Source organism: Pogona vitticeps, chromosome 1 (genome assembly GCF_051106095.1).
Source record: "Pogona vitticeps strain Pit_001003342236 chromosome 1, PviZW2.1, whole genome shotgun sequence".
In the NCBI taxonomy this organism is placed as follows: domain Eukaryota; kingdom Metazoa; phylum Chordata; class Lepidosauria; order Squamata; family Agamidae; genus Pogona; species Pogona vitticeps.
The window spans coordinates 107,684,340-107,706,180 of NC_135783.1; the positions used below are offsets into that span (position 1 = coordinate 107,684,340).

The 21,841-nt window shown below is 41.0% G+C and overlaps 1 protein-coding gene across 3 annotated transcripts in view; it reads left to right on the forward strand.

Annotated features, from left to right (window-relative positions):
• Window positions 1–21,841, forward strand: part of GABRR1 (gamma-aminobutyric acid type A receptor subunit rho1) — a 48,869-nt gene that overhangs the window by 22,027 nt on the left and 5,001 nt on the right. For 2 of the 3 annotated variants that reach the window (XM_020788417.3, XM_078380753.1), the window contains exons 2-7: window positions 229–282; window positions 5,083–5,189; window positions 15,125–15,192; window positions 17,280–17,503; window positions 18,765–18,847; window positions 20,457–20,597. In XM_020788417.3, coding sequence (XP_020644076.1) covers window positions 229–282; window positions 5,083–5,189; window positions 15,125–15,192; window positions 17,280–17,503; window positions 18,765–18,847; window positions 20,457–20,597 — 677 coding nt within the window. The remainder of the gene's footprint in view (window positions 1–228; window positions 283–5,082; window positions 5,190–15,124; window positions 15,193–17,279; window positions 17,504–18,764; window positions 18,848–20,456; window positions 20,598–21,841) is intronic. The other variant, XM_020788499.3, reaches the window with a different exon arrangement.

The window sequence follows — 21,841 nt, forward strand, 5'->3', positions numbered from 1 at the left end:
TATTGGCAGGTACATATATATATCTCAGTACATATACTGAGATACATATATTTGGTATAGTGTGGACTAGATCCACTGTGGCAGCGTAAAAAGAGGAAACACATCCAGAGGGTGGACCTGAGGGTTTGGGGAAGAACAAACAAGAGACAAGACAAAAAGTAATACATTAATTCTACCATCTGGAAAAATCTCAAAATTTATGGCCTTATTTTGTCTTTCTTTCCCCAGTCGGCCCCAGAGACAGAGAAGAGAAACACATGGAGAATCACACAAGCAAGGCAGGTATGCTGCCTACAATGACGCACTGCAATCCCATCCCCTCTGCCTTCCTGCCTTCCTTTCTTCCTTCCCACCCCTGCAAGAAAAACCACTAGGGTCATCAGAAGTGTAGATTCTATCTGGGAGGGGGGGTGCTATAGAGAGAGATGGTAGTAAAGCAGGAGGTCCAGAACCACTGGCCCTTTCAGATCTCATTGGACTTTCCCATCATCCTTCATCACTCTCTGGGTTGGCTAAGGCTGATACTTATGTGTGTTACTCCATTCACTTTACAGTGTATCAAGCCATCATTAGGGATTCTACAGCTAATTTTGCTCATTGGACATCCTGGACACTTGCCACAAAGTTTGACCCCTGAGGCCACAGAAGCTAGAGCAAAACATTTGAAGTGGACACCATTAGGCTAAGGGTGAGGCCCTTGTGGACCTCCAGATGCCACTGGATCCAGCTCCTATCAACCACAACCGGCATGGCCAAGGGTCAGGGATGATGCAGGTTGTGTTCCAGCAAAAGTTGGAAGGCTATACGTTCTAGATTTCCTATGTTTAAGTGAGAATAGAATGGGTTAAAAAGCTGTAGCAATTACAGGACTGTAATTCAAAGTAGGAAACACCTATAGATCAACACCTATGTATGGTGTATGAAATATATTCCCTCAGCACTAATGAGAGTGATATACAAACAAACAAACAAACAAACAAACAAACAAACAAACAAACAAACAAACAAACAAACAAACAAACAAACAAACAAACAAACAAACAAACAAGTAAGTAAGTAAGTAAGTAAGTAAGTAAGTAAGTAAGTAAGTAAGTAAGTAAGTAAGTAATCACCATTTAAAAATTAAGACTACATGCCTTAACACAAAGTTAGATTTAGGTGTTTACCTTTACGTTATCTGCACCTGGCACCTGGCACGACAAAGTTCCAAATAGAGCGAGCTGGAATTGTTAGCATGTATACATTACTGAAACAGCGACGTCTGCATTGGCTCCGGCATGTCATGAGAATGGCTGACAGTCAGATTCTAAAAGATCTCCTGTATGGAGAATTAGTGCAGGGAAAGTACCCCAGAGGGAGACCACAGCTGCGATACAAGGATATCTGTAAGCGGGATCTGAAGGTCTTTGGAACGGACCTCAACAGATAGGAAAGTTGACATCTGAGCGTTCAGCCTGGAGGCAGGTGGTACAGTATAGCCTTTCCCAATTTGAAGAGACACTTGTACAGCAGGCCGAGGCAAAGAGGCAGTCCCGAAACCAGCAAAACCAGGGAGCTGGACAGGGGACAGATTGCATTTGTCTTCAGTGTGGAAGGGATTGTCACTCTAGAAGTGGCTTTCTCAGCCACAATAGATGCTGTTCCAAGACCTCAATTCAGAGCACGTTACCATAGTCTCTCGAGACTGAAGGATACCTACACAATCTGCTCTGAATAAATGTGGCTCTAGCATAAGCACTGCATGAAACACATAAAACTGACATCTAGATTTTCACATTGCACCCTTCCTTATTCAAGCCATTTGTACCTTTCAACAGCAATAAATGAGTTATTTTATCCTAAGAGATGCTCTACAGAGCCTAGGAGGGGATGGAATAAAATCTGTAGCAGCCACATCCTTTCCCACTGTATCTACAATATGAAAGATAAATGTGAAGCCTCCAGTAATCCAAATCTACAACGACACAATAAATGAAAAAAAAAAACTTGATTCTTAGAATAAGAACATTGTTCAAACTTATAGCCTTAAAATTAATTGCCTCTCCTCAAAAGCCTTATCCACACATGCAGCTTCCTCATCTATGTTTTACTAAATATAGGAAGTTCCTTTTCTCCAAGTCAGATCCTATCCAACTAGCTCTGTATTGTTTAGTCAAACTGGCAGCATCTGTTCTGGGAGCCCTAGTTTACATGATATATTTCCTACTTTGGAAGCTTGGTCAACTATTTAAACACACACACAAATAGGATGGTGTGTGCACCTGCAGTTGTATGTTCAAATAAAAACCACTCCAAAGCTCTGGTCCATGCTAGGGCAAAGTATGGCTTTTCCATCCACATTCCCAGGTTGCTATTTGCCATAAACAGCATTTTCAAAGTCAGGTAACATCAGAGGACAGTGAGAGGATGATTTTTGCCAGGGAAACACTGTACAATGTTTATGGGGCAAAGGGGCCTTTGCTCCTGTTGCAGTCCTCCCACAGGCCTGCAATATGTGTGTGTGTGTGAGAGAGAGAGAGAGAGGAGGAGGAGGAGGAAGAAGAGAGAATGTGTAATCCAAACTAAGAGGAAATTTCTGGCTAGGTTCTGAAGGTAAGTGTACTTTAGATTGGTGTTTCTAAAGGTGAAACCAAAGGATTAGTAGCTTGGAGCCATAAAACTTCTGATTTGCTGCTTCACGCCCCAGGAATCTTTCTTGGTTAGATGTGGTGCATCAGCCCACCTCCCACTTATATACCACCTGGCAATACTGTACCTGTCCTTGGACCGATCATGGGTATTTCGTGCAAACTAGCCAGACCAATGTGGGTGCATTCATTTTACTAACATCACACGCAAGATAAGATGGTATATCTTCCTCCAGTTCTTGTTTGGTGCTACCCAAAGCAGCTGTGCAGCATTGCTCTCAGTCAGGCTACAGTTCTAAACTTATTATTATTATTATTATTATTATTATTATTATTATTATTATTATTATTATTATTATTATTATTATTATTATTATTATTATTATTATTATTATTATTATTATTATTATTATTATTATTATTATTATTATTATTATTATTATTATTATTATTATTATTATTATTATTATTAATTTACTGGCCAGGTATGTAAACCATACCCGGAATTTAATATGGCTACCGGCCACACTTAAAAACAATACACACACACACACACAGAGATTACCTGTGAGCAAGAATATTTAGGATTGAGTATCACATCACAACTATCAACAGAACCAGTAAACAGAGGGTTGTAACCTTGAAATGAAAGATGGGACCTGACCTGAGTCATCAGGCAAACATCCAACCTCGATGAACCCTTTATGGTACTAATAGACTGTGCAACTGAAGTGGTTTCCCTGGATGACTAGAACAATGCTCAATCACCAAGCTAATTGTAGTTTGCTACCTCCAGCCAACCAGGTGCTTGGCAACTCCTTGTTTTGTTTCTCCCAGAAAAGCAGGGAAAACGGGAGATTCTCAGGTTTCCAGCGTGGGCTGCCATTTGTTGCTATGGGGTTGTGAAAGCTGTAATTCCAAAAAAAGTCATTTTTCAATGCTCTATCAAAGGTTTAAACAATATGGTATTTAGGGCATATCACTGGAAGCAGGCAGACCTTAAATGATACAAAACATCTGATTGACCTAGCATGAGCTTTCTTGCCTCTTTACCTTGCAAAACTAGGTTGCTTTTTTATGATTGGTCATCAGAAGGTAAACATTTGTTTTACCTTCTAAAGCAGGAACACCATACTGATTTTGCACTCACAAAATTGATCTAGAGTACAGGGCCATCACTCTGCTCCAAGGCTGTGACTGGAAACTTGACGACGTTCATCTTGCTCCTAAAGTTGGGGGCATAGATTTGCATGAAATGTGCACATGCTAATTTAGAAGTATGGATTTCAGTTTAGAAACCACGACTGTAATATATACAAAACTGCAATGTGTCTCAGTTTTGAGACATAGAAGACTGTGACCACATGTCCTGCAGACCTGCTCTGTCTTCAGTCCAGGTCCTAAGTACTTGTAGAGTGACTTCAAAGCTCCTCCTCTGCTCTCACTTCTTGTTAGTCTTTACCTTTGTTTTTATCTTTAAGCTGGACTTGGACTGCATAGTCCTTCAAATGGAGGATGCCTTTAGGCAGAGAACTGTCCTCTGACAAATCTTTCAAACAGAGGACTACCCTTGCAGAACAGGGCAAATGGGTCACTCTGGTGCTTGACTAGCCTGCATTCATTTTGGCTAGTTCTCAATCGATCAGTTTTGCTCTTAAGCCACATCCATAGGCTTTTATGCTGTACTTCCTTAAAGTTTCTCCTCATGGCTTCTCCTCACAAAACAGCCACAGCAGTGCTTCTCTGGGGTGTGCTGTTTTCATTATTCTGTAGCTGCTAAGCAGTTGGTATAAAAATACATGAAGTGGGATCGGAAACGATGGAAGGCTGCATAATTTGAAACGATTTCACGGTTCTGTCTTTTTCACTGTTTACTATGACAGCTAGATGAAAGTGCCTCATCAAATCATTATTTTTCAAAGATGTTACATTAGCCATACACATCCCAAATCCTACTGGGCTTGCAAGAGCAAAGAGGAGTGGTCTTTAAGTGGTCTGAGAGAGGCCACTCACCCACCCATATGCTTTAGGAAAGCCTGAGATCTGTTGAGTAATGGTTAAAAGTGCAGGACCCAGCTAGTAGTGGATTAGCCAGCACAGTGCAGTGGTCTAGATCCGGATTCAGTTCCCTACCTGCCAATGAAATGCACTGGCCAATCTTGGGCCTCCTAGCCTGATCTACCTCATAGGGTAGTTGTGAGGATGAAGTTTAGAAGAGAAGGCCATGTGTGTCGCCTTCAGTTCACTGGAGGAAAGGCAAGCTATAAATACCATCCATCCATCAATATTTATAGGCATCCAATCCATGAATGTGTCTAAAGTAAATGATTTCTGCTTCCTGTCCCACCCCTGTTCATACTGGGCTTTTATGATTCCATTCCTAAATGAAGGAAGGGATGACATGAACTGCAGATTATGTGACTGTGTTGTTGTTTTTTCCCCTCCTTCCACCTAGTCCAATACTGAAACGAAGCCCTGATATAACCAAATCGCCACTGACAAAGTCAGAGCAACTTCTGAGAATAGATGACCATGACTTCAGCATGCGGCCTGGTTTTGGAGGTATGGTGTGTATACACTTCCATTGATGCTTTTCTTCTCCTGGTTGCACTTGTCTACAAACATATTAGAAGGAAAATTAAAAAGAAATCTACAGGAAATATTAATGTTTACAGGATTGTGTGCATGTGTGACTTTGATCTGATATTCTTTTTTCCTGAAGCTAGGTTTGTTCCATTTTCCCACCAGAAGCTGGAGACCCAGAATGAGCTCTCTCGTCACATAGGGGTGTCGTTTGTTCTTCCACCTCAGGCTCAACCTTTGGGGCTGAGGTGCTATTTTATTTAAAAAAGTCAAGGCAGCTCTGCCTTAAGGTATAGGGTATCATTTGCTTTTCAGACAGCAAAATATCTTAGGTGAGGCCTGAGATACCTTTTTATGTCTTTGAGAAAGGGAAAAAAATAGTAGCTTCCCTGCCACTGCATGAAATATGTATTACGGCTCAATCTGGCCTAGAACGGATGCTCTCTAAAGAGTCTCTGATGTAGCAAAAGAGTTTTCAAAGTAGAAAAGGTTTTGGTAGTATCCGGGAGTACATGTGCACAATTAAAATAGTGCACTAGACATTCCTGGAGATGTATGATCTGGCTATGGTGACATACCCCTTGATTATATCCCTCATGGATTATTGTAAAATGCTCTAAATGGGGCAGCCTTTGTGTTCAGAAACCTCAGCTTGTTCAAAATGCTGCAGCCAGACTGCTGACCAAGACCAGTAAGAGGGAACATATAACACCACCATCTTGACCAGACCCTGTATTGGAGAGGACTCAAACTTATTAGATAGGTTTGACCATGCAGGTAGTTTTGCAGAACTGAAAGATGTTTCAGATTACTTGGAATGACTTCACATTGCATTTAGAAATGTCTCTATGGCAGTGGTCCCCAACCTCAGGCCTCCAGATGTTCTTGGACTACAACTCCCAGAAGCCTTCACCACCACCTCTGCTGGCCAGGATTTCTGGGAGTTGAAGTCCAAGTACATCTGAAGGCCCAAGGTTGGGGACCACTGCTCTATGGGACCTATTGCCTGTAGAGCAGTGGTCCCCAACCTTCAGCCTCCAGATGTTCTTGGACTTCAACTCCCAGAAATCCTGGCCAGCAGAGGTGGAGGTGAAGGCTTCTGGGAGTTGTAGTCTAAGAACATCTGGAGGCCCAGGGTTGGGGTCCACTGCTGTAGATCATCCAAAAGTTGAACAGAAACACTCCAATGAAATTTCCCTCCAATAGCCTCTGTCCAGCCAATCACATTGACAGGATTAACAACAACATTGTCTATTGTATAATATTGAAAATGCCTGCTATAGAATTGGGGAAATCACTTTACAGTATTTGGTCAGAGAGACAAATTTAACCAATCAGTTAGAAAATGCAGGGAGTTCTTCCCAAGTGACAAGAACGGTATAAATAGTCAGGATGCAGGAAATGTGATTTTGTATCAGGTCATACATCTGACTGAATTAAAAGATTTCCTTTCCTTCAGGAAGGCACTTCTGGTAATTCCTCCCACGACATTCCCCATTGGAACAGCTTCACTGGTTGCTGATCCATTTCTGGGCCCAATGGATCTATAAGACCTGTTTTATGACTTGGGTTGAAGCTATTTGAAGGGCTGCACTTCGGCATATGAAACCCCCAAACTTTTAAGACCTTGGTTGCAGTGAGCTTTTCTTGATCCCATCACCTTTACAAGCACATGAGAGAAGACGTTTGACGTGTCAGCTCTCAGCTCTCTCATGGGAAACCAGACTGATCTCCTCCATGCTGTTCTGTCCTTTTAGGCAGGCTGTTAAGGATGGAACAAAACATGGGGTGCAAAAGAGAGAGAGGAGAGAGAGAGGAGGGAGAGAGAGAGAGGGAGAGAGAGCATGCACTTCTAAATAACAATCTTTTAATATGGTTATATGTTTAATCCTTTTTATGCTATAACTTACTGATCAAAATCCTATTGCAAGTTATGCAAAAGACAATTTTAGTGCCAGATTGCCATCAGTTAAGAAATCTCCTTAGATATGTCACATTCTGAGTGGCACAACTCAATATTTCTTAACGTGTATTCATTTATTTTATTTATTTAAAATATTTTTACCCTGACTTTCTCCTTTAAAAGGGCCCAAAGTGGCTTGCATCATTGAAAGACAATATTTAAAGCTAGAACAGTGAATATACAATGGTGGCTTAATATTATTAAAAGACAATATTTAAAGCTAGAACAGTGAATATACAATGGTGGCTTAGTATTATTAAAAGACAATATTTAAAGCTAGAACAGTGAATATACAATGGTGGCTTAATATTATTAAAAGACAATATTTAAAGCTAGAACAGTGAATATACAATGGTGGCTTAATATTATTAAAAGACAATATTTAAAGCTAAGAACAATGAGTATTAAAAGGAAGTTTCCATCAATAAAAGACGATATTAAAGCTAAAAACAAGTACAAGTGGTACCTCGCTTAACGATGTTAATTGGTTCCATTAAAAAAATCGTTATGTGAAAACATCGTTAAGTGAAACACCATTTCCCATAGGAATGCATTGAAAACAGGTTAATCCGTTCCGCTCTTTGATCTCCGTTTCCCTTTTAAAGCTCTTTCCGATCTCCCTTTTCGCTCCTGTAAAAGTGTCTTAAACTGTTTGAAGCCTGTTTTAAATGCTTGCAATTGTTAGCCCACCTCCTGAAACCTATGCAAACTTAATTTGGTGTTGTTCTGAGTCGTTGTTAATTTTTGGTGATTTTTTCTTTTTCCCTCATTGAACTCTATTGAACTGTCCGTCCAATGCATTTCAATGAGAGAGAAAACAAAAAATCACCAAAAATTAACGACGACTCAGAACAACACCAAATTAAGTTTGCATAGGGTTCAGGAGGTGGGCTAACGATTGCAAGCATTTAAAACAGGCTTCAAAGAGTTTAAGACACTTTTACAGGAGCGAAAAGGGAGATCGGAAAGAGCTTTAAAAGGGAAACGGAGATCAAAGAGCGGAACGGATTAACCAGTTTTCAATGCATTCCTATGGGAAATGGTGTTTCACTTAACGATGTTTTCACATAACGATTTTTTTAATGGAACCAATTAACATCGTTAAGCGAAAATGGAAGAGCTTCAAAAGCACTGAAGCCGGCTTCAGTGCTTTTGAAGTCCTTTCCGATGTCTGTTTTCGCTAATTTTTAAGTGGCTTACAATGTTTGGAACCTGTTTTAAATGCTTGCAATCGTTAGCCCACCTCCTGAAACCTATGCAAACTTAATTTGGTGTTGTTCTGAGTCGTTGTTAATTTTTGGTGATTTTTTGTTTTCTCCATTGAAAGCTTTTGAACGGACCATTCAAAGGCTTTCAATGGAGAATTTTAAAAATCACCAAAAATTAACAACGACTCAGAACAACACCAAATTAAGTTTGCATAGGTTTCAGGAGGTGGGCTAACGATTGCAAGCATTTAAAACAGGTTCCAAACATTGTAAGACACTTTTACAGGAGCGAAAAAGGGACATCATTAAGTGAAATTCCCCCATAGAGAACATCGTTAAACGATGGGGGAAATTCCTCAAAGAAACCCATCGCTGTGTGAATTCATCGTTGTATGAAACAATTGTTGTGCGAGGCACCACTGTATACAAATATTAAAACGGAACAAATACCACTCTGAGAAATGGTAAGCAGAAGCAGTACTAAAAACACAGTCAAAGCAGTAATGCATAGCAATTAATCTAAAAGTCACACTCAGGCAACCAGTCATATAGAGAAAAGCTTGCCTGAAGAGAAAGGTCTTTGTCTGCTTGGCAAAGGACAGTGAAGATGGGGCCAGCCTGGCCTCCTGTGGGAGGGAGTTCCAAAATTTGGGAGCAGCCACAGAGAAGGCCCTCTCCTGTGTCCCCATCAGACACAGCTGTGAAGGTGGCAGGACTGAGAGGAAGGCCTCTCTCCTGATTATCTTAACACCCAGGCAGGTTAATAGAGGGAGATACGGTTTTTGAGATAGATTGGACCAAAGCCACTTAGGCCTTTATAGGTTAAAACCAACACTTTGAATTGTGCCTGGAAATGAATCGGCAGCCAGTCAAGCTACGGTAACACAGGGGTTAAGTGATTGCTGTAGGCAGCCCCAGTTAGCTATCTGGCTGCTGTCTTTTGGAACCACTGAAGTTCTCTGGCACTTAACATCAGCAGTCCCACATACAGTGTGTTGCAGTAATCCAGCCAGGATGTAACTAAGGCATGTGTCACAGTGGCCAGATCAGATCTCTCAAGAAACAGTCGTAGCTGGCTAGTTTTAATTATGCAAATGCACTCCTGGCTACTGCTTTACCGGGTACCCAGGCTCAGGGATGAATCCAGGAGCACCCTCAAACTGTGTACCTGTGTTTTCAGGGGGAGTGTAACTCCATCCAGCATGGACTGCATCCATATCCCTTGATTTGCCCTTCAACTAACCAAGAGCACCTCCGTCTTGCCAGTATTAAGTTTCAGTTTATTCGCCCTTATCCAGTCCATTGCTTATACCAGACACTGATCTAGGGCTGAAACAGGTTCCTCAGATTTAGGTGGCCAGGAGAGGTAGAGTTTGGGTGTCATCTGCATATTAGTGACACTAAACCCCAAAACTCCAGACAATCTCTCCTGCTGGTTTCATATAGATGTCAAATAACATAGGAGACAAAACAGAACTCTGAGGAACACCACAGGCCAGCAGCTAGTGTTTCAAACAGGAATCCCCTGGCATCATCTTCTGAGTTGTCTCCTCCAGGAAGGACTGGAGCCACCACATAATGGTGCCCCCAAGTTCCAGAGAGACAGGTCAAGAGGATACTGTGGTCGATAATACTGAAAGCCACTGAGAGGTCCAGCAAAAACAACAGGAATACACACATACACACACTATTCAGTTCTTGGTGTAAGTCATCAAAACTAGGCCTGAGGGCAGATTGAAATGCTCCATATAATCTGTCTCGTTCAGGAACCTCTAGAGCTGAGAGGCCATAACCCACTCTAACACCTTCCCCAAGAATGCAATACTAGATACTGGTTGTGTTTTCCTCTCACTGCCACCAGTGGATTACCTCAATCCACAATATAAATGAAGTTTGTCAAAACACTTGCCTTGTGAGTGCAAACAGAACTTATTTATTGAAGTGAAGCCAATTTAATAATCACAGAAGTTCTTCAGATGAACATTGTACACAATCAAATCATTAACAGGTCTCTCAATACATACTTTTCTCTTGCCATATAATTACCACTTTCTCTATCTATTTATATTAACCAGCTTTATCTCTATTAGTATTTGTTCCTTCTCTCTCTCTGACTAACCATCTCTCTCTCTCTGTCTCTGTATCTCTATATCTCTTTCTGACTATCTCTATTTCTATCTGACTCCCCCTCCTCCTGCCAAACCTTTATATAGCAGCTGACTCCACCCCTCCAATCCTCTCATGCAAATTAGATCATAACTACAAATGACATGAGTGATGTGGGGTGATCATCACAGTAATTATTCAGTATTGTGGGATCCAAGGAAAGCTTTTTAAACAATGGTTTTACTATTGCCTCCTTTAAGCATGCTGGGATCCTACCCTGTTGCAAGGAGGCATTCACCACTCCTCCTACCCAATCAACCAGTCCCTTTCTGGTGGCTTTTATGAGCCAGGAAGGGCAAGGATCCAGCAGGCACATGATAGCCCTCACCTCCCCAAGGATCCTGGACATGTTATCAGGCTACAACAATTGAAAATCATCCATTAACACAGGACAAGCAGGGGCCAAAGTGATATTCACAAGACCCGAATCAACTACAGCATCCAAATCAGAATACATGTGAGCAATTTTGCTTGCAAAGTGTTGTGCAAATTCTTCACAGCAAGCCTTGACCATTCGAAAAAGCTCAACTGGGCACTTAATGTGCAGGCACAATGGTGGCAGAGAAGAATGACTTCACCACTTCCACTGCCATGGAACAGGGCTTCTGATGGGCCCTAGCCTGTGTTTGGTCAGATTCACCCTGAGTTTTCTGCCATCATTGTTTAAATCTATGCTCCACTCATTTCATCACTCCCAGCTCGCTGGTAAACCAGGCAGCCAGTTTGGCTCTACTTTGTGGAACAAGACGTTTAGGAGCAATCCGGACAATGACTTTTGCCATTTCTCTATTCCAAGCATCAACAGGGGTTATGCCTCTAAAAGTTATGCCTTTTGAGTAACTCTGCAACAGGAGTTGCAATCACCATTTTGGTTTTTTAATTTGTTTATTTAGTTGTACCTGCTTTTAATTATTTGTCTTGGGTCCCTACACTGCAAGAAAGGTGGCACTGAAATGAAATGAAACAAAATGAAGAAATAATTAATGCAAATATATTTATAACTAGGGGCAGGGTTTCTATGACATGTCATATTTTTTCTGCATACTATATTTCAGCTTAAGAGTTGGTTTGAACATGTTTATGAGTATTCTGGTGAGATTACTCATAAACTTGTTTGAACTTGTTTATGGGTTCACATGTAGGTTGCAGAGAAAATGTGAAATGTCATAGGAATCCTCCCCCTGCTTACGACTTTGTATTAATAGCAATGAAGGAGTTTTCCTCCCTGAAATTAATCTAAAAATTCATTAATTCAAGAAAAAACCAGGAAGGTCTTTTGTTAGCTACCAGCTCTCATATTTATGAGTCTGTGCTTGAATTTTGGTGCCAACGGGCTTCCATCTACAGTATAAGCATGATGGTTGCAACCTACATTCTAGTGTTTGTTATGCTTAGAGCATGCCCACTGAAATCAATGGACAAGAAAGTCTAGCTGGTTTTATTGAGCCTATTCTACTAAGCATGGTTTGGATATATCCAATCCAAGGTTTCATTCCTTCTCTTAAATCAGGATGGCCAACTGATGGCATGTTGATCAAATCTAGTCCAGCAGGATATTTTATCTACCCTTTGATAGCTTAACCCAAAGTTAAATAAAGTATGATCCAAATATAACCTACTACACCATTTGACAAAAAAGGGAAAAGATATTTACAATTCTGCAGTGTTCAAGCTATTAGAAACAAAGATGTCCCATGTGGAATATGTTAAGATGGTTTCTGAATCCTGTATGAAGCTCCAGTGTAAGCCCAGGGCCTCCATCGCTCTGCGGCATTCACTGCAAATACAGTATATATAAATTGATTACTTTTAAAGAGTAAATGCAGAGACATGACAGAACCCATCATGAAAAAACCATGTGGGGATGATGATCTTGGTGCTAGGGCATCATCCTACCACTGCTTATTTAGGGATAGCTTCAGCTTTTTTATTTTAAAGTGACCCAGACTTTGAGCTGGACAACTGTCTGAAGAAGAGTGACTTTAGAGAATACAAACATTAACGGTCCCTGTTGTAAAGGTTCCCTCAGGCAGACAGATGTACCTTCTGTCAATATTAAATTTCAGGGCATTAAGCTTAACCTTTTCCTGATAAAAGCTCTCTGGTTGGCTCATATTTCTCTGCAGGCAGAAGTGAAATCCTGAGGCTTTATCCCACAGCAGCTATGCCTGCGTGTGTCTGTGCATATCCGCTTGTGTCTATATTGTGCATGCGTGCATGTCTCCAAATAATCAAGTAACTGATCATTTTGCTGACCCACAGGAAGAATATTTAACTACAAAAAGAATATTTAGAACGTGCCGAGAGCTAATGTTTCACTTTCAGCATTTTGGTTGTCTCCTGGGTGCTTTGGAAATCCAGGCTTTTAGACCAGAGGATTAGGAAAACGTGCTTCTGTACAGCCTGCTGGATTAAAGAACATTGTAATTTATCTACCCTTTCCTGGCTGACAGATGGTCATTCAAATCCAAACTACTATTATACCGCTTCATGGGGGTGTATGCTTATTATTACCAAATGTGCCTGACACAACTAGAGTTTTAATTTTTGGCTTGTTCATTAACTTGAGCAATATTTATGCTTTTTAGTCTCTCTCGTGTTCCGTAACTGCAATAAAAGTAATGAGCAATGCCAGGAGCTGCTTCTAAAAACTGTAACAAATGTCAGCAACCAATTACTTTTAGACCCCTCTAAGCTAACAGAAATTGATTACTTTTTAAAACTAAGTTCTGTTCCAGCAAAAGGATTGCACCTTCTTCACTCACTACAGGGTGGCTGTTGACATGTAAAAGCAAGTTGTCCCCATCAAGTTTAATTTAGCCCTCAGACCTGCAGGTGTTAATTACAATACAGTGATAGACAGAGACATCAATACAAAAAAAAAATCTAATGTCAGAATTGCCATGCAAATGCCAGTTTGGGGCTCTAAATCATGCCTCTTAATTATTCTCATGGGTATAAAAATAATAAATAATAATAATATACAATCAAGTTAATTCTGACATAAGCAGAATTATAATTTCAGGATTTTCCACCTGCTTCTGGGGTGGCCCTGGGACTGGACAGCTTGCCCAGAGCCACACAGGCTGGCTCCACTCACAGGAGACAGAATCGAACCCCCAGTCTCTGCTCCCCAGCCACTTAATCCACTAAGCTATCCAGCCAACTTCTCATGAGTATACATAAATGTAACTTGTACTATCACTTCCCTTTCAACAGACCATGGGGAGGGGAGGCAATATGAACTGGGCATGCATATATTTATAGATACATACCTACAGCCTTGTCTCACACATTACCTTGACCTAACTCTGGTGCTGTGCAAGCCTCCATCTGTTAACAAGACTTTTTTTTCCTCCTCCCCTTCCCCTTGCAGGCCTTTGGGTTGTCCAAAAAGCCACTATGGAGGGTCTCCCAGCCATCCCGGAGCAGGTTTTAGGGAGAGAAGGGAGTTTTCACTCATCCCGATTCCACAGTTGGAAACCAGTTCACCAATAGAACACCTTTCAAACCCAATCACTATGTGCAATAAAGTCAGGGGAAGCCTACATACTCCTCCTGCTGCACAATACAAGATTCACCATCAGCTTTTGTTTGTGTGGGCACATGTGCACCTATATGCCAGTGTTTGGGGAATTTTTTTTTTTTCAGAGGAGGGTAAAGCTGCACAATGGTATTTTAGCATAATTTGGGCACACAGTGTGCACCACTAGAACATAATATTTTTGTCTACCTTAAAATAATGAATAAAATTAAGATTTAAAGGGGGCGAGTAAACCTCTTGCCCCCCAAAACCACACGTGTATGTGAACAAGCCCCCATGTTTGAATGGGCAACAATTGTGATCTGTACTATTTGCCTTCTTCGCAAATGCTGACATTTTCTTAATGTCACACAATGTTTAGTTACTTTTTGTTAGCAAACAACAAGGAATCCGTGTGCTCTTTTGTGTCCTCTGTCATCTGATATTTTGCCTGTGGATTCCTGATGAGCCTATTTGATTTAAAATGAAAATCTTTCGGATCCTGAAATCCAAAGAGCATTTTGTGTAGGTTTATTAGTTATAGTAGCCAATGGATCCAATTTCACCAAGGTTAAAGTCCCACAACACCCACCTCCCTTCTGTCTTCTTTGTGTATCCATTTCTTTCTTTTGCGCTGCTCTCTCTGACTCTCTCTGTCTCTCTCTCTCTCTCGCTCTCTCTCCCTTGGTACTCATTCAGCATTTCCAAAGAGTACACTTCCAGAAATTTCCTACTCCATAAAATTACTGCATAATTATTTATATATGCCATTCATGGACATCTTTAAAATGGCGCACCACATGACTCTATAAGCAGCAAAAAAACCTAATTGTGGTGCCTTTGAGTGGTTTTCATGGGAACAGGTAGCCTATATTTCAAGTCAGAACTTCACAAGCGTACTCTCCAAAATCGTTCAAAATCCCTAAGCCATTTAAGAGAAGCTAATTGGTGAGCTCCCCCCTCCCACCCCTCTCTCTGTCTCTTTCTTTCTTTGTCTCTTGTTCTGAATATCCATTTTGATGGCTTACAATACTATATTCTCCTGGTTCCACAGGCCCTGCAATTCCTGTTGGCGTAGATGTACAAGTTGAAAGCTTGGACAGTATTTCAGAAGTTGACATGGTAAGTGCCAGGTTGAGGAATTAGTTTTTTAAAAAAGCAATGGTTTCAGATCATCATGTTAGAACTGAGCAAAGCTGGAAGGAACCCTAAGGATCATTAAGTCCAGCCCTTGTCAAGAAGGCCCAGTGGGGAATCGAACTCCCAGCCTCTGGTTCTGCAGCCAGAGACCTAAACCACAGAACTATCCAGCAGTTCTTTTAATATTATACATTAGCTCATGAATGCAGCACCCTGTGTTGTTGCATCTTATTTTGCCAGATACTAGGAAGTTTCTGGAAAACTCCTTTATGTGGAGAGACTACTGAGTACTTATTTAACTGATAGTTCTGCCAGATAAACAACTTGAGAACGGAGGATCAGGCATACACTCTGACACTCAATGCTGCCATCAGTTTCACAGACAACAAACAGCAGGCGCCCAAAAGCACCAGACAGATGGCACAGCTCAACCTTCTGTTTTCCATTTCCCCTATACAGTTTGGCTTCCAAAATGTTGCTCTTTACTTACACAGGATGCTGGCTTTAGCCCTCATGCTAGTTAATAGGTACCTCATGGACAGTAATGACCAGACATCAAGAGGTACTGAGTCAGCATTCTTTTGGGACAGAGGTGGGCAGAAGATACATGTGGGTCTGGCTTGTATATCTGCGGGTGATTTATAAGTGCCCAAAATAACACAGCATCAAATTAATGTGCAACCTACTTCTTTTATATTTGGAGGGAGTTCTCCATTTGTCCCAGAGTATAGAAGTGCACACACTGATTCAGCTGGAGTTCTATGTACACAGATTAGCTTACTGCTTGATAACTGCTCAGTGCTGTTTTAGCTAATTTGAAAAGCTTTGGCTGCTCAAGCCAACCCAATTCATTTTGTGGTCTGAGGTGACACTCCCTCCTCTTCCACATAGGTATGCTGACAGCTGAATCTCATTTCCCAGCAGTGGCGGGGAGACAGTGTGCTCCTCGGTGTCTCATGGCCACTGTCTAGCTTAGGATGGCTGGGCATATCTGTCTGATGTAATGCTGTCTCTCCATGACTCCTCTGTCCACATCTATCTGAGGGAACTGCTTCCCTTTGACTAATGGTAGAGCCAGCCATGCCAGCCGCTCTGCATATGTTCCTTTGGATGGACCAGTAGTGTGTCACACTAAAGTGACCATCTCACCAGATTTAGTGACACAATAAATTTGGCATAATCTAGCAGTAAAGCACCCACAGTTAAAGAACACACACACTGATGTAAACTTTTGACGTACATTTTTGGTTTGTTTTGTTTTTTAATGTTTTGTTGCAGTTCTGTTATCACAGCCTGAGTTAAATGAGCAGAATTCTCCTGCTGGAGAAACGGCAAATGTCAATGTTCACTCATCCCTCCTGGACTCCCAAAGCTGCCTTAGATGTTAGAGACCCTCCCAAACTATGCCAAAGATGGCATTGGAAGCTGTGGGGGAAATGGGTATCAGTGAAAAATCACCTCCTTCCACAGGGAGCTTCCACTAGATCTCAGTCTTTGCCATGAAGAGAGGGAGCTAAATCCAGTTATTAGACCCAGTTATAATACAGCCATTGAGTTGATCTACCAAATTCCATCAGTTCAATGGGTCTACTCTAGCTGAATGTAACAACTGAATTTATTTCATGGAACCCTTTTGTTGATAAAAGGGAAGTGAAGATCCAACCCAATGTGCTTTTGCAGTATCCAAAAGAATAGTATTACCCTCAAATCTGGAATATATTTTATACCACATGAAAGCAGTTTCTGCCCTGCTGAGAACAACAGAATTTGTACAATCATAGAGTCACCTTTTCAACTATTTATGGAATTTTTTTACTCTGCGGAACTTAGCAGTTTATTAAACTTTTGATCAAACATTTCAACTCAACTTCAATAGTTTTAGGATGTGGAAGTTAACAAACCTGCCGCATATTTGAGTTCTCCAGCTTGATAGTTGTTATTTCACTGATATGGGTACATTTGTTTTTGCGTTTTTAAAATTTGTTACATGGGACTAAGCAATCTATTTAAATTTTAAAATCTGTAATATGAATGAAAATTTCCCTTTCCCGATTTCTGATTTATGTCAGGACTTCACCATGACTCTTTACCTCAGACATTACTGGAAAGATGAAAGACTATCGTTTCCAAGTACCAATAACCAAAGTATGACCTTTGACGGCAGGCTTGTGAAAAAAATCTGGGTACCTGACATGTTCTTTGTACATTCCAAGAGATCCTTCATCCATGACACCACGACAGATAATGTCATGCTTCGGGTCCAGCCAGATGGGAAGGTACTTTATAGCTTGAGGTAAAGTGGAATTTACAATAATCTTTGATTAGCCTCTGGATAATATGCTGACACTGAGGGAAGTTTAACTACTATCTCCTGTAATATTTTGTGCATGAATTCTTACTAGACAGTGATATTCCTGCAATACCTATCGATGTGTGCAAATTTAAAAATAAGCATGGCAGAGTTTTTTGGTGGACCAACCCAGTGTTGGCCTCGGATGCCTGGTGGCCTTTTGGTCAAGAAACCTTCAACGCAACCTCCTTGTGGGTGCACCTACCATATTTTTCCATGTATAAGATACCCCCATGTATAAGACGCTGCCAACTTTCTAATCCAAAATTAAGAAATCTAAGTGGGGCTTAAGGGTGGGGGGAAAGGGATCAAAGTGCTGCAGGATCGCTTTGATCCCTGCTTTCCCCTCCACTTGTTTTTGTTCTCTCCTCAGCTTACTTCCGTGTATAAGACGACCCTCATTTTTTAGTCTAAAGATTTTAGACAAAAGTATAGTCTTATACATGGAAAATACGGAACTTCTTTGCAATTGCGACTACTGCCCATTTAGTTGTTTTTTTTCTCTCTAGGACCAATTTACAATGCCATTCAAAATTAGAAACACTGTTCCTTTTTTCTTTTCTTTTCTCATTGCTTGCACATCCAGGCAAGGCAAGTAAAGAGATGGCAAAAGCCAGGAGAAGGAGCAGGACCAGAATGCTCTTGGGGTACAACAGTGGCTCTCCTGCTGCTGTGTGGCCCAACAGTGCCAACCTCTGGTTTTTACTGTCCATGCGGGGGGGGATGGAGTGGGGATCAGTGGGGATCACCATCTCCTCCATTCTACCCTAAGATTCCTTTGCTGGATCAAAAGCCTCCTGTGCATGGAAGGATTCTCGATAGAGACCAGTTCTGGATCCAGCAAATTGTCCTCAGAATCTGATCCTATGTATGTCTATTAAGAAGTCCCACTAAGCTGATAGGGATTACTTTCTGGTATGTGTGAGAAGGATTTCAGGCTTGGCTTTGCAATCTTCTGTACACTGAGGTCCTGTGCAGTTGAATGTTCTGCAAATTATATAACTGTAAGAATGCATATGATTGTATATTATTCTATTCGTGCATATAATTGTATTGCCCATTGGACAAAAACATACTCAGAACATTTAGAAACTTCTCATATTATTATTAATAAGTTCATGCATTATTTATCTTTAAAAAAAATTTTTAGCTCTTTCAGTCTCATACTAAGAAAGCATTTCAAATACACTTCCTCTGTTTCTAGGGTCACGGTAACAGCTATGTGTAACATGGACTTCAGTCGCTTTCCCCTTGACACACAAACATGTTCGTTGGAAATTGAAAGCTGTAAGTAAACAGGATCGATACAGACCAGCCACTGATGTTGGGCTGCTAAGCAGGGTTGCATTGTTTTCTTCTGGAAGGTGCTTCTGTTCATTTCATCGGCCTCCTATAGAAGGAATGCTACAAGGACAAGCACAGAATCAGGAGTGTGTGCAGAGAAGAAGACCTAGACCCATCGTTCCCAACCTTGGGTCCCCAGATGATCTTGGACTACAGTTCCCAGAAATCCTGGCCAGCATAGCTAGTGGTGAAGGCTTCTGGGAGTTTTAGTCTAAGACCGTTGTTTTCCCTGCAATGGATGGATTTCATACTGGATTGTCTCCCACAGCAGTCCCTTTACCCTGGCCTATGCAACCAGACAGTACTTACAAAGAAGATGGTGCTGTTTTAGCATAAAGATGAAGTGAATACACATCCTCTATCCCAGTCTCTTCTCTCTGGCCACTTTCTTTTCAACTATATTAAATTTTAAATTCCTAGTAAGCCTCTTTCCCTTTCATCCATAGAAAGAGAAAGATCTGGGTAATCCAACGTAACTGAAGACAGGGCACCAGGTGGGAAAAAAAAAGTTCCAACAATCCAGGCTTTAACTTTCCAATTTCTTCTACCTACCATGTGTTAAAAGTATTGCATACAACTAGTCAGTAAAACTGCTCATGTAAACGCTTGCTTTGTAAAGCTGCCGCTGTATGGCTATCTCTTCTATAAGCTTAAAAACACAAGGAAAAAAAACATAGTGATCATAACCATATTTGTTATCCAAACTGTTCTTCATCCATGTGGTACTAGGATGGCATATAACCGTAATCAAAACAATATTTAAGACAATAAAAGCTCCAAATATAACTTCCTGCTCAGAAAGTCTCAGGACTCTGTCCCTCCAAGCCCTGGTCCTATAGTACTCCGTTGGCTGGGATGTCACAACTAGAATCATCAAGATACACAGAAAGTGTTCAAGGTCCTTGGAAAGGAGTCTGCCCTTGTAGTCATAAGTCATGGGCAGGCTTACATGAGGAGAAGTGTTCTTTATTCATTTGGGTCCCAAGCTGTTTGGGGTTTCAAAATTAGGCATGAGCAGTGGGCACCAGCAGCTTGGATTGGGTTTGCTAGTGAATAAACAAAATGAACCCCAAATAAAGATGTTGCCTAGTCCTGCCACCAACATCAAGCATACTGACTGCAGGCCTTTTGATTCTTCCTGTATACTTTTTGATGAGAGGAGTTCATTTAAATGAGAGAAAGTGAAAAAGAATTGATCATACAGACGGACAGCTACATGTATCCTAGCAAACAAAAACAACAACAGGAATATGTGATATATAGAGAGATGATGGATACTCAGTGTGATGTAGTGGGTGGAGTGATACACTAGGACTCAAAAAGCCTGGGTTCAAATTCCCACTCAGTCATGGAAACTGATGGGGGTATGTGGAACTGGTGAAACCACTCCTTAAATATCTTACTAATCTTAAAAGCCCTATTAGGGTTGCTATAAGTGGACTCCAACTTGATGGTACATAACAATAGAGATGATGGGAGATTAGCACCATACATTTGTGTAGAATATGTTATCTGACTTCATTGCAATAAATTAGCTTCTCTCCCGCCACAGACGCTTATACTGAAGATGATCTTATGCTATACTGGAAGAACGGGAATGACTCCCTGAAAACAGATGAGAGGATATCACTTTCCCAGTTCCTTATACAAGAGTTTCACACGACCACCAAGCTTGCCTTCTATAGTAGCACAGGTGAGAGTGTACTTTGGATGACTCAGTTCTGGTGTGATCTTGAATTAAATCTATTTTATCTCTTGATAAAACAACAGATATTTTGCTAAACTAGCTTTGGACTTGCTGGAGAAACTACTGCGGGACCATGTTGGATTCCCCCCCCCCCCGGAATGATGAGGCAGGCTTTGGTTGCTGTATCATAGCAAAATTAAAATATTGTAGTGTATTAAAGAATAACAGATTTATTTAATAGGTTTCATAGATTATAATCCACTTCCTCAGATACTTGTAATGAAACATTTAGTCCCTGGCTCATATAGAAGTATCCTTTGTCAGGATGAGGACATAGTGAACAGGGAAATAAGGATGGAAACTCTTGAAATTGCATCACTCAGTCTAAGATGCAGTTACCTGAATATATGAATTTGAAAATTTTTGTTACTATTTAATTTTATTTTTTGTTATTAACACATATTTGAAGGATATCTAAGTGAATAAAACATAATTATGGACATTGGCCAAAATCTTCTTAGTTGCATGCACTAGCTTAATGCAATTGGCATAATTCTCAACAGATGATTGCTACAAGTCATTAGAGGCATTTGTTCTTTTGTGCTGTGTCACATGGCTTGGGGTTCAAGAGCAAATGCCTATGCTGGCTTAACCTACAGCAATTTGTTGCTGAGACTTACACTGACTGCATTACCTGAGTGTACAAATATTAAGAGGATTTTGGCCGTTACAGTAAGTGGACAGGGGGCTGGCTGGATAGCTCAGTGAGTTAGGTATCCAGCTGCAGTCACAGGTTGGGAATTCAATTCCCCACTGTACCTCTCGGGAGGAGCCAGACTCCGTGGCCTTGGGCAAGTTGCATAGTCCCAGGGAGGGTGCCCCAAGAAGAAGGGAGTGGTAAACCATTTCTGAGTAATCTGTACTCAGAAAGCCCTGAAAAGGGTTGTCGTAAGTCAGAAATGACCTGATGGAACACAATTATTATTAATTGAACAAGTGGGCAAATACGAATCAATAGTGGCTCATCATAAAGACACATAAAAGAGGGAAGGGATGGAGGAAAGAGAAAGACCCCGTTCATATTTCACGGTAAACCTGTCTTGTGAAAACATTCACCTTCTCCATGATGGTGATGTAATTTCATCACTGATAGTCTTCTGTGCAGTGATATGCACTGTGATCTAGTGGACAGAATGACAGAATAGGACTCAAGAGGCCGGGGTTCAAATACCTGCTCAGTCATGGAAATT